Raw genomic sequence first — 13,512 nt, 5'->3', positions numbered from 1 at the left:
TTGATTTACAGAGTGGCCAGTGTATTCCCTGTAAGAGTGCAGTGGTTAGTAGACACAGTTCCTGCCTTCATGGAGTTTGGCTGTGAGTCAGAGTCCAGCGAGAGGTGGGTAGGGGGGTCCCATTAACCACTGGGCAGCTCCTCCTGCCTCCCCCCCACCCCCTCCCTCTGTGAGACTCACTGCCAAGCCAGGCTATCCGCTGGCCTGCTCAGGTTGCGGATGGACAGAGAGTCAACCCTTTGGTAATGGGAGATAGGGAGAAGGCCACAGGACATATGACCTGCAGGGAGTCATGCTACTGGGGCTCGGGATGGCCCACCCCAGCCTCAAGCTCCTCTCATGCTGAACATTGGGCATGCTGTATGCCTCCCCTCCTCCAGGACGTTTTCCTTGATTTAATGCCACACCTGCTGACCTGCTATCTCCACAGCCAATTCAGCACTCCATATTGAATTTTAATTAATTGATTACCCACTTGTTTCTGTCATTATTATAGTGATGGATCTGTTCTCACACTTATCTATCAACATTCAGCTGATGCATACTGTAAACTCCTGATCAGAAGTTACTTAAATAATTAATCATTATTATATCACTGTAATACTTATAATCATGGCATTGAAGTGCTTACTATGAGTCCCCCACTCTAGAACGTGAGCTCATCGTGAGCAGGGAATGTCTCTGTTTATCCTTGCATTGTGTTTTCTGAAGACTTAGTGCTCTGCATGCAGTAAGAACTCAATAAATGCAATAAATAAATTTGTATGAATGTGCCAAGCACTCTTCTATGTGTTGGGGATGATAGAAGGTTATCAGTTAGGACACAATCCCTGTGCTTCATGGGGCTCACAGTCTAAGTATGAGGGAGTACGATTTAATCCCCATTTTTCAGATGAAGAAACTGAGGTACAGGGAAGTGATTTGCTTGAAGTCACACAGCAGACAAGTGGCAGAGTCTGCATTTGAACCCGGGCCCTCTGACTGCCAGGCCTGGGCTCTTCCCACAAGGCCATCCAGAGAAGAGCACTCAAACTCCTGAAAACAAGAACAACTCTTTTGTCATCCCAAATGAGATGCGCCTGATGGGTTTTGGCTCCATTAACACTGGCCCATGTATTTCATGTATGCCATTCAGAACGGAGATTTAATGGAACAGGACGACTTGCCCAGAGTCAGCAGAATTCAACTGCAGCGAATATAGATTGCTAACGTGCACAGCATGATGGAGAATTAAAGATTCAGTGGAGAGTGTGGAGACAGAAGGAAAGGTGGCTCGATTTGATAGGGACGCTAGAGGACACAGGACCCAAAGATATTTCCTTGGACGGTTGCTAAAAGACGATGTAAGATCCCTTGAAGAGGAGCGAAGTCTGTAGAACAGACGTTGTTCCAGAGAGTTACAGCTTTCACACTTTTAGTTCAAATCTGTTGTGGCTTCTCCATTCCTCAACCACATCAAGCAACATTGGCTGTTAGCTTTAAGTCATTCCATCAGCTCTCTCCCTCGACTGTTATCTCTTCTCTCCACTCTTCTCCCACTAGCACCCCACCTCCACTCCAGCTCACAATCCTAGTTCCGCCAAGCTAACCCCTGTGCCTCATCCTCACCTCAGAGAAGCAGCATGGCTCAGTGGAAAGAGCACGGGCTTGGGAGTCGGAGGTCATAGGTTCTAATCCCAGCTCCACCACTTCTCAGCTGTGTGACTTTGGGCAAGTCACTTCACTTCTCTGGGCCTCAGTTCCCTCATCTGTAAAATGGGGATTAAGACTGTGAGCCCCACGTGGGACAACATTGATTACCTTGCAGCACTTAGAACAGTGCTTGACACATAGTAAGCACTTAACAAATGCCAACATTATTATTATTATCTCTCCTGCCTCTCATTCACATTCTCCGCTCCATCCCAATTCTCCAACTGGAACTCTCTCCCTCTTCACACCTGAGAGACCACTGTTCTCCCCATCTTTAATTCATTCGTTGTTGTATTTATTGAGTGCTTAATGTGTGCAGAGCACCGAACTAAGTGCTTGGGAAATGCAATTCAGCAATAGAGACATTCCCTGCTCACCACAGATTCACAATCTAGAAGCGGGGGAGACAGGCAGCCAAACAAGTAAACAGCTATCAGTAGCATCGTTATAAATGAATAAAATTATATATATATATATATATATATATATATACACATCTTTAATAAAGTAAACAGAATTATGATTATAATTTAAAGCACAGCTGAGACTGACTCCTCCAGGGGGCTTCCTTGATTACTCTTTAGTCATCCTGCCGTGTCCCCTTCTGTGTTGCCTGTTCAGCATGTCTGCACACTTAGGTGCTGACAGCCTCTTTCATATGTATATTGCACGCATAGTTATTGCATTTTTTTGAGCATATGCTGTGGCTTAGTGGAAAGAGCATGGGCTTGGGAGTCAGAGGTCATGGGTTCTAATCCTGGCTCCACTACTTGTCTGCTGAGACCTTGGGCAAGTCACTGAACTTCTCTCTGCCCCAGTTCCCTCATCTGTAGAATGAGGATTAAGACTGCGAACTCCACGTGGGACAACCTGATTACTTTATATGTACCCCAGAGTTTAGAACAGTGCTTGGCACATAGTAAGCGCTTAACAAAGAGAATTATTATTATTATTAGGTACAGACATAAATGTAGAAATCCCCTTTTGCTCCTTCCAGCTGTAACTTATTTTAGTGTCCATCTTCCTGTCTAAACTGTAAGTTCCAAGAGGCCAGGGATTGTTTCTACTGACTCTGACTCTCTCCCAAGGGCTTAGTACAGTCACAGCATGCACTAGAATCCCGAAGTCTATAGATCAAGTTAAAATCTTTCAAGTTCCTGTCACCACGTGTTGCACTATTACCTACTCGCTCACTGTGCTCTGTAACTCAGCGAGGACACCGTGGGCAGGGACTAGAGTGGGAATGGGGCTGGGCCAGGCATGAACGCAAGGATCACTTCCTCCATCGTGCAGGTTCTCCATCCCGAAGTCTCAGGGCTGAAGCTCACCCATTTTTGGCCATGGGACACTCCAGGATAACTTCCTAAACGTAGTCAGGACTAGTGGTAACTCAGTTGAGTGAGATGATGAAAAATGAAGAAAGCTTTGGTACCTAGACATATTCTGTCTCTCACCCATGCTCTGCTTCTGGCCTGAAATGTCCTCCCTCTTTATATCCACCAGATGATCATTCTCCCCAGCTTCAAACCCTTAGGGAAGGCACATCTCTCCAAGAGGCCTTCTCTGATTAAGCCCTTATTTCCTCTTCTCTCACTCTCTTCTGCATCTCTTCTGCACGTCTTCCTCCCTTCAAAGCCCTCCTGAGAGCTCACCTCCTCCAGGAGGCCTTCCCAAACTGAGCCCCCTCCTTCCTCTCCCCACCCCCCCATTACTTCCTTCCCCTCCCCACTGCACCTGTATATATGTATATATGTTTGTACGTATTTATTACTCTATTTGTACATATTCTATTTTATGTTGTTAATATGATTTGTTCTCTGTCTCCCCCTTCTAGACTGTGAGCCCACTGTTGGGTAGGGACCGTCTCTATATGTTGCCAACTTGTACTTCCCAAGCACTTAGTACAGTGCTCTGCACACAGTAAGTGCTCAGTAAATACGATTGAATGAATGAATGAATCCCTTGCACTTGGATTTGCACCCTATATTCACCCCCCCCTCAGACCTTATATCTTGTCTTGTCCTATCCTGTCATTTCAATAAATGTGATTGAATGAATGAAAGGACCTGGGTTCTAATCCCAGCTCCACCACTTGTTTGCTGTGTGACTTTGGGCCAGTCACTTCACTGCTTTGTGCCTCATTTCCCTCACTTTTAAAATGGGGATTAAGATTGTGAGCTCTGTGTGGGTCCAGGACTGGGTTACCTTGTATCTACCCCAGCACTTAGTACAGTGCCTGGCACATAGTAAGCACTTAACAAATACCACAAAAAAGAGGGGCTGTCTGTGAGGGGGCCTAGGGAATGAACTCAGCTCCAGCCACACAATGGGTGTTGTTTGTGGATGGAGAAAGGGAGGAGGAGTTGTTTGGGGGTCTGGCTAACAAGGCCAACATCATCTTCGGTAGAAGTCCACCTTTATCAAGGTCTTCAGTCAATTAGTAGTCTTCAATGAGCACTTACAATGTGCAGAACACTGTACTAAGTGTTTGGGAGAGTCCAAAATATAGAGCCCGTAGTCGCTTTCCCAGTTCACAACAAACTGGCAGAGTAAAGCCACCCGACTTGAGTGTCAATGAGTGAGCATAGTTGAATCATCCATGTAAGCTTCTTACAAATTATAGTTAACTTCCCATCATGCCTGAAGGGGCTGGAGGATTTATTACTTTCCAATGGCCTGGGCACACATTAAATACACTTCTAGAATAAATGACCATTTATTCATTGGCAAAAGGGTAGGATCATTATTTATTATAGAAGTTATCTGCACAGGCAACAACATTATAATAATGAGTCCCTGTCTCCTATTACATATGATGGAGAAATGAGTAGTTTTGTGTAAGAATATAAATGTTGTTCGTGTTTAGTGCTTTTTATGCAGCCACTCAACAGTAGTGATTGTCTCATTATGTAATCTTTCTCCCAGAAAAATCAACTTCTTGACCAGTTTGCTTGGTCTATGCATTCATTTGCATCATCCTTTTCTGTGCAATCAAACCAAGGCATTCTTTGAGCACCTAGTGGGTGTGGAGCACTGTATTGAACCCTTTGGAGAGGATAACAGTCATTGCGAACAGGAATATCCACTTAGCTGGAGAAGGAGCATGTGGTAGTGGCTAGACCATGGGCCTGGGAGTGAGAAGGTCATGGGTTCTAATCCTGGCTTCGCCACTTATCTTCTGTATAACCTTGGGAAAGTCATTTCACTACTCTGTACCTCAGTTACCTCATCTGTAAAACGGAGATGGCGACTGTGAGCCCCACATCAGACAGGGACAGTGTCCAACCCAATTTGCTTTCATCCACCCCGGTGCTTAGTACAGTTCCTGGCACAACATAGTAAGCGCTAAACAAATACCACAGTGGGCAAGTCACTTCACTTCTCTGGGCCTCAGTTACCTCATCTGTAAAATGGGGATTTAAACACAGCCCCCCCTTGGGACAACCTGATCACCTTATAATCTCCCCAGCGCTTAGAAAAGTGCTTTGCACATAGTAAGCGCTTAATAAATGCCATCATCATCATTATTATGATTAAGTTCATTGCAGGCAGGAAATATGTTTACCAATTCTCTTGTACTGTAATAATAATTATTATTATTGTGATATTTGTAAAGCACTTTTTATGTGCCAAAGACTGTTCTAAGCATTGGGGTAGATTCAAGGTAATCAGGTCCCACATGGGACTCAAAGTCTAAGTAAGAGGGAGTATACGTATTGAATTCCCATTTTACAGATGAGGGAACTGAGGCACAGAGAAGTGAAGTGACTTACCCTATCACACAGCAGACAAGTGGTGAATCTGGGATTAGAACCCAAGTCTGCTCAGTCTTAGGCCCGTGCTCTTTCCACTAGGCCATGCTGAATCAAACATTGAGAACAACTTAGTTGTTGATCTGATAACAGAGAGGGTTGCAGTGTATGGTCATAGGTGCTGCAATATCCGTGCACTCTCCAGGAGCTTCGTGGGCAAGGATATGTGTGTTGATTAGGATTTTCCAACCTCCTACTCCTGCCACTACTTCAGAATTAAAATGTGTTTTCATGCCTCTTCTTTAGAGTGTGGATACCTTGAGGGTAATAATAATAATAATAATTATGGTATTTAAATGCTTATTGTGTGCCAGGCACTGTTCTAAGCGCTGGGGTAGATATAAGATAATTGTGTTGGACACGGTCCCTGTTCAATGTAGGGCTCACAGTCTAAATTCCCATTTTACAGATGAGGGAACTGAGACACAGAGAAGTTAAGTAACTTTCCCAAGGTCACACAGCAGACAAGTAACAGAGTTGGGATTAGAACCCATGACCACCTGATTCCCCAACCTGTGTTCCACCCACTAGGCCATGCTGCTTCTCGGGTCAGGACTAAGTCTTTGGCCTGCTCTCTATTAAATACTATCAATCATTAGTCTTTAATCACCTAGGGAAGGCAGAGCACTGTACTACGGGAGAGTATTATTGCAGTACCTAGGCCCCAGCCCTGGAGGAGTTTACCGTCTCTAGTATGGGAGATGGATATTGAAATAATTTACAAATAGAAGGAAGAAGTAGTTATGGGTATGAGTTAGTGTTCAAATGACAGGGGAGGTTAGTGGGGCTGTCTAGAAAGGCTGCAGGGGGTGGTGAGTGCAACAGTGCATAGTTTTAGTGCAGAGCTGCAGAAGAGGTAGCAGGGGGATTAATTCCTGGATTGATTTCTGTCCTGTTCAGAGGTAGTTTCTTGTTGAAATGTGAATCACTTTGCTCTTCATCCCACTTTACCTAAGAATGAAATCCAGCACACCCATTGTCAGACACTTTTAGCTGAAGCCTGGGATAAGGGAAGCCCGTGCCAGTGTCGTGTGCTCGATCTCAAGCCGTTCTGCCCAGTTCTCTGGGGCCAGATTCAGACAGGCAAAATTATCTCGTTCTGCATTTTTTTCCCCTGTGGTATTTGTTAAGAGCTTTTTATGTGCCAGGCACTGTTCTAAATGCTGAGGTAGATCTAAGATAATCACGTTGGACACGGTCCATGTCCCACATGGGGCTCACAATCTAAATCACCATTTTACAGATGAGTAAAGTGAGGCAATAAGAAGTGAAATGACTTACCCAAAGTCACACAGCAGACAAATGGTGGAACCAGGATTAGAACCAATGTCATTCTTACTCAAAGGCCCCTGCTCTATCCACTAATCCTCGCCACTTCTCTCTGAGTGTCTGCTCCCCTGCTAAATTGTAAGCTCCTAGAGGGGAGGGGTGGAGCTTTCAAACTTTACTGTACTGTACTCTCCCAAGCACTCAGTTCATTCATTCATTCAATCGTATTTATTGAGCGCTTACTGTGTGCAGAGCACTGTACTAAGTGCTTGGGAAGTACAAGTTGGCAACATATAGAGATGGTCCCTACCCAACAGTGGGCTCACAGTCTAGAAGGGGAAGACAGAGAACAAAACAAAGCATATTAACAAAATAAAATAGAGTAAATATGTACAAATAAAATTGAGTAATAAATATGTACAAACATATATACATATATACAGGTGCAGTGGGGAGGGGAAGGAGGTAAGGTGGGGGGATGGGGAGGGGGAAGAGGGGGAGAGAAAGGAGGGGGCTCAGTCTGGGAAGGCCTCCTGGAGGAGGTGAGCTCTCAGTAGGGTTTTGAAGGGAGGGAGAGAGCTAGCTTGGCAGATGTGCGAAGGGAGGGCATTCCAGGCCAGGGGGAGGACGTGGGCCGGAGGTCGATGGTGGAACAGGCGAGAACGAGGCACGGTGAGGAGATTAGCGGCAGAGGAGCAGAGGGTGCGGGCTGGGCTGTAGAAGGAGAGAAGGGAGGTGAGGTAGGAAGGGGCGAGGTGATAGAGAGCCTTGAAGCCGAGGGTGAGGAGTTTTTGCCTGATGCGCAGATTGATTGGTAGCCACTGGAGATTTTTGAGGAGGGGAGTAACATTCCCAGAGCGTTTCTGGACAAAGGCAATCCGGGCAGTGGCATGAAGTATGGATTGAAGTCAGGAGAGACAGGAGGATGGGAGATCGGAGAGGAGGCTGATATAGTAATCCAGACAGGATAGGATAAGAGATTGAACGAGCAGGGTAGTGGTTTGGATGGAGAGGAAAGGGTGGATCTTGGCAATGTTGCAGAGGTGAGACTGGCAGGTTTTGGTGACAGCTTGGATGTGAGGGGTGAACGAGAGAGCGGAGTCGAGGATGACACCAAGGTTGTGGGCTTGTGAGATGGGAAGGATGGTCGTGCCATCAACAGTGATGGGAAAGTCAGGGAGAGGGCAGGGTTTGGGAGGGAAGACAAGGAGTTCAGTCTTGGACATGTTGAGTTTTAGGTGACGGGCAGACATCCAGATGGAGATGTCCTGAAGGCAGGAGGAGACATGAGCTTGAAGGGAGGGAGAGCGAGCAGGGGCAGAGATGTAGATTTGGGTTTCATCAGCGTAGAGATGATAGTTGAAGCCGTGGGAGCAAAGTGTGGAGTTCTGCCCAGAGTGTACGTGTATATGATGTTGACCTCAGTGCATGGGTAACTCAAATGACCAGTGCCACTACACAGGCCCCCCTACAAGGAGGTTCTCCCTTGCATTGTCCTGCTTAATGTTAGCAGCACCCAACACTTTGTTCTCTTTTGCCTCTTTATCTCTCATTCCTGACAAAGCTTTTGCTCAGAAAAAGCTGCTCCCTTTCTGATGGCAGGGAGCCACACAGGCCTGTCCTCAGCGATTAATTCTCAGCTTTCTGTCGGGGCACAGCAGGATCCGAGGCATTATTTTACCAGGGAAGCAGTGTGGTCTGGTGGATAGACCATGGGCCTAGGAGTCAGAGAGCCTGGGTTCTAATGTTGTAGTGGCTAGAGCATAGGCCAGGAAATCAGGTCATGGGTTCTAATCCTGCCTTCACCACTTTGCTGTATAACCTTGGGGAAGTCATTTCACTACTCTGTACCTCGGTTACCTCATCTGTAAAATGGAGATTGAGACTGTGAACCCCACATTGGACAGGGACAGTGTCCAACCCAATTTGCTTTTATCCACCCCAGGGCTTAGTGCAGTTCCTGGCACATGGTGAGCACTTTCCAAATACCGCAATTATCACCTGCAATGTGACACTGAACAAGTCACTTCACTTCTCTGGGCCTCAGTTCCCTCATCTTCAAAATGGGGATTCAGCACCTGTTCTCCTACTTCTTAGTCCGGGAGCCCCATTTGGGACCTGATTATCTTTTATTCATTCATTCAGTTGTATTTATTGAGCACTTACTGTGTGCAGAGCACTGTACTAAGCGCTTGGGAAGTACAAGTTGGCAACATAGAGACGGTCCTTACCCAACAACAGGCTCCCAGTCTAGAAGGGGGAGACAGACAACAAAACAAAACATGTGCACAGGTGTCAAGTCATCAGAATAAATAGAAATATAGCTAGATGCACATCATTAACAAAATAAATAGAATAGTAATCTACCTTAGTGCTTAGTACAGTGCTTGTAACGTAGTAAGTGCAGAACAACTACCACAAGTATTATGATTAGCATGTCCTCAAAATTTTTGCTGTGTCCTCCTTGCTAGTAAGCCACCAATAAATATTACTGATTGATTCTCTAACCATGCTGTAGTCTGAGCTTGGTGGAGTGAGAACTGGCACCATTGGGTGGGTTACAATAGGTTCTTTAATCTCTTTCTTCCCAGCACAGCTATAACAGTCTCACAGGATCAGGCAGATGGCTAGAGATCATTAAGATTTGGGCATATTCTTACAAGGTAGAAGAGACAAGGCAAATGAAAGGGCATACTCATATGCAAGTTAGAAAGCAACTGCTTAATTTCAATCCTGCAATTGAATTCTATCAATCAAGCTATCTTCTGCTGTCAAAAAAGCAAGCCAGGATGTGAATACACAGAAAGTGAGAAAGGCTTGAGGTAAATTAAAGGTGTTTTTTTTAAAAAAAAAAACTTAATCTTACAAAGAAATATACTTCAGAAATGAAGAAAAACGAGAAAAACGGAAGCAGAAAAAGAATCCCCAGAGTATTTGATAAGATAGTCTAGACATCAGTGTCATGTGAATGACTATTGAAGAAGAAGATTGAAATGAATAACATGGTGACAAGATCAGGGAAAATCCTGGATACAAAATAGAAGGAATCAAAATATTGAAGTGGCGGCAGTGTAAGCGAGCTGGCATTGTGGCCTAGGCTTAGACTGTAAGTGCACTGTGGGAAGGGAATGTGTCTGCTATATTGTTATAGTGTACTCTCCCAAGTGCTTACACTGTCAGCGCTCAATAAATACAACTGACTGAGGGAATACTTGGCTAAAAAGATAAATTTACTGCAGTTCGAGCCTTTCCGTGTACATTCAAAGGAGGAAGAAAGCTTATTTTGAATTTGCAAGAGCCCTTTTATTCCAAGTTGTAACGAACAATGAAACAGAGCAGGTATTGGAAAAACATACTGCAGACCAAGCAACTTCAGTGAGCTGCCAAAGGGGAACTGGCATACCCTGATGTCCCCAGAAATAATTGTAAAAACCTGTTGTTGTTTTTCTATCCTGCCACGATCTATGAGGGCGGATTTGTTTGAGAGACTTTCTTGGCTCCCACTTCCACTCTGTCACACAATCCTGCTAGTTGTCCCGCCCTAGAGTTTCCTCGGTATGTTTTCCTGCATCCACGGCTTGGCCTTGAGTCATTCCATCCTTTTTCCTTTTTATTTCCAAAAGCCCAAATAGAAGCTTAAAGCTCCTCAGGCAGCAACTAGACCCACCGTCCACAGGCTTTCTTGTGTTTTGAAACACAAGAGTCAGATCCCTATGTGACATGGTGGGTGTCAGGCAGGTGCTCTTGTGGCCTTCCTGTTAGTAGTAATAATAAGTGATAATTATGGTCCTTGTTAAGTGCTTGCTATGTGCCAAGTGCTGTACTAAGCCCTGGGATAGGTAGAAGTTAATCAAATCAGACACAGTTCTTGTCCCACAAGGTGCTCATACTCTTATCCCTATCCCCATTTTGCAGATGAGGTAACTGAAGCACAGAGAAGGGAACTGACTTGCCTGCGGTCACACAGCAGGTGTGGTAGAATGAGGATTAGAACCCAGATCCTTCCAACTCCCAGACCCATGGTCTATCCATAAACCACAAGGTTTACCATCATCTGGGGCAAACAGGCCCCACGCGAGCTCAGCCCTAACAACCCAAGTTATATCCAGGGCGTGCCCCCCGTCACCCACCGGTAGCCAATAAATTATTAAAACCGAATATATTGGCATTGATTGCTGCGAAGGTTACACACACATCGGTAAATCAAAACAAGCCCGCGGAAGATAGGAAATCGATCAGTGTCCACTGGAAAGGCACAAGCGGGAAAAAAAGCGGGCACGTGGAGTTTACTGTTTTCCAAAATAATTTGATTTGAGAGAAATTTGAGGAGAACTGTGGCTTTGATTGAACGGAGGTGAAAAAGTCAAAGTCCAGGCTGCCTAACCGTAAAGCTTAATAGCAGTGCTTGACACCAGATGCAGAACGGCAAATTTATTACCTCCAACTCGTGCGGCCTTCTTAGCGCCAAAGTTTCTCAGGAAAGCACAGCAGCAGTGCCAAGTCCAAATGGACATTGCCGATGATAGAAGAGTACTAACTGCTTACTGTAGGCAGAGAGCACTGTACCAGGTCCTGGGGAAAAGACCCAAGGTCAAAGGTCAAGAACGCTTGATATTCGCCCCAACCCCACAGCCGTAATGTGCGTATCCTTAAATTATGTAGGATAAATTACTTCTTCATAGTAAAGTCTGTCTCCCCCTCTGGACTGTAAGCACGTTATGGGCAGGGAGCAGATCTGTGAGTTCTATTTGTACTTTCCCAAGCGTTTAGTTCAGTACTCTGCACATATTAAGCACTCAATAAGTATCACTGATTGATTGAAAACTGGTTGCGATCCCTGGCCTTCTAAGGAGCTTTCTGTTATAACCCTCGGTGGAGGAGAATTTGGGTACCCAGATATGGTCTAGAGCCTTGACTGTGGATTCAAAGTGAAGCCAGCATGTGTGAGTCTCTCTGACCCTCTCTTTCAGAGCTTCTACCCCAATGCCAGCAGATGAATTGCCAGTACAAGTGTGCGATGGGAAGGAATGGCACTGGCTGTTACTGTGAAGACGGGTATGAAGTTGCAGAGGACCGTAGGAGCTGCAGAGGTAACGGGGCTGGGCGGCCCAATCTGTGGTGACTTGGGGAAGCAGAGTTGGTGGGTGGCCCTGTCTACACTGGTTGGGGAGGCTGATTTGGGGTATGGCTCAGTCATCACTGATGTTATGTATTGAGTGTTTACTATGTGCAGAGCACTGAACTGAGCACTTGGGAGAGTATGATGCAATAGGGTTGGCAGATGCATTCCCTGCCCACAATGAGTTCAGCCTACACTGGCTGGGGAAACGAGTCGGGGGGCAGCCAATCTACCTTGGCTGGGAGAGACTTTCCAGAGGGCAGGGGGATGGCCCATTCTAGAGTGGCTAGGGTAGAAGAGTCCAGGGGGAGGGGGGCCCAGTCAACAGTGGTCGGGGGAGACTAAGTCAGTGGCTCTAAATTAGGCTCTGATTGGGTAGTCATTATTCAGAAGAACCAGGGTCTGAGTTGGATCTAGAACCCAGTTCTCCTGATGGCCAGCCCTGTGCTCTTACCATTTGGCCAAACTGCTTCCTGACATCATTGCCTGCTCCTGTTTTGTTCTTCCTCCTGACCCCTGTCTCCCCTTCTGCATCACGAGCGTCTTGAGAACAGTGGTTGACCTATCTGTTCTACTCCCCCTTGTACATAATATCTACCAAACAATCAGTGGTATTTATTGAGCGCTTACTGTGTGCAGAGCACTGTACTAAGCACTTGGGAAGTACAATTTGGCAACATTTAGAGATGCTCCCTACCAACAGTGGGCTCACAGCCTAGAACTGTGATTGAATGACTGAATTTTCCTGGGGTTGGGGGCAGCAGCTGTGATGGCAGTGTCTCAGCAACTCTGTCTCTGTCCCTCGTAGACCAGGATGAATGTGCGCTGTACGGGACGTGTAGCCAAACCTGCTCCAACACACCGGGCTCCTTCGTCTGTGGCTGCGTAGATGGGTACCTGCTCCAGCCTGACCTCCGGTCCTGCCGGGCCAAAAGTGGTAGGTGGCATCATCCTCACCCCTCAGCCTTTGCCCCTCGCCCTTCACCCCTCACCCCTCTCCTCTCTCCCACTTTTCTTCCCCTCTTGCTCTCTAATGAATGAGGCGGTTCAAAGACGCTCCTCACAGAGATGGATTTTCTTTCACTTTAATACACTGACCCATGATTGGAAATCTGGTAGAGCTTCTTCAATTGTCACCAATCATTATCCAAATCCTCTAGTTCTAGGGAGGCTGTGATTAGCAGGAAAGCATGCAAATGCGACAGATTAATTCAGGGGAACTAATCCTCCAGACTGAGGATATTGAGGCGGTGACTTTGCCGCCTTGTTCGGAGACAAGGGCGTCCTCCCTCTCTGAGCCTCCTCCCTTCGTGGTCGGGCTCTTGGATGAGCCAATAAGTAGATTGTTAATGACAGAATAACGTAAGCTGTAAGCTCAATATAAGCAGAGAACATGTTCGCTAATTCTGTTGTACTCTCCCAAGCGCTTAGTATAGTGTTCTGTGCATAGGAAGTGTTCAATAACTGAAGTGCTTACTATAGAGAAGTCGTGTGGCCCAACAGATAAAGCGAGGGCCTGGGCTCTAATCTTGGCTCCACCACTCGTCTGCTGTGAGACTTTGGACAAGTCAATTAACTTCTCTGGCCTCAATTACCTCATCTACAAAATGGGAATTAAGA

The 13,512-nt window shown here is 46.0% G+C and overlaps 1 protein-coding gene across 1 annotated transcript in view; it reads left to right on the top strand.

Moving 5' to 3' along the window:
- Positions 1–13,512, top strand: part of LRP1B (LDL receptor related protein 1B) — a 564,327-nt gene that overhangs the window by 207,238 nt on the left and 343,577 nt on the right. Inside the window, exons 4-5 of the mRNA XM_038750885.1 lie at positions 11,744–11,863; positions 12,701–12,829. Coding sequence (XP_038606813.1) covers positions 11,744–11,863; positions 12,701–12,829 — 249 coding nt within the window. The remainder of the gene's footprint in view (positions 1–11,743; positions 11,864–12,700; positions 12,830–13,512) is intronic.

Source organism: Tachyglossus aculeatus, chromosome 9 (assembly GCF_015852505.1).
Source record: "Tachyglossus aculeatus isolate mTacAcu1 chromosome 9, mTacAcu1.pri, whole genome shotgun sequence".
NCBI classification, from domain to species: Eukaryota; Metazoa; Chordata; class Mammalia; order Monotremata; family Tachyglossidae; genus Tachyglossus; species Tachyglossus aculeatus.
The sequence above is the reverse complement of the archived record's forward strand: the minus strand, read 5'-3'. Positions and strand labels throughout refer to the sequence as shown.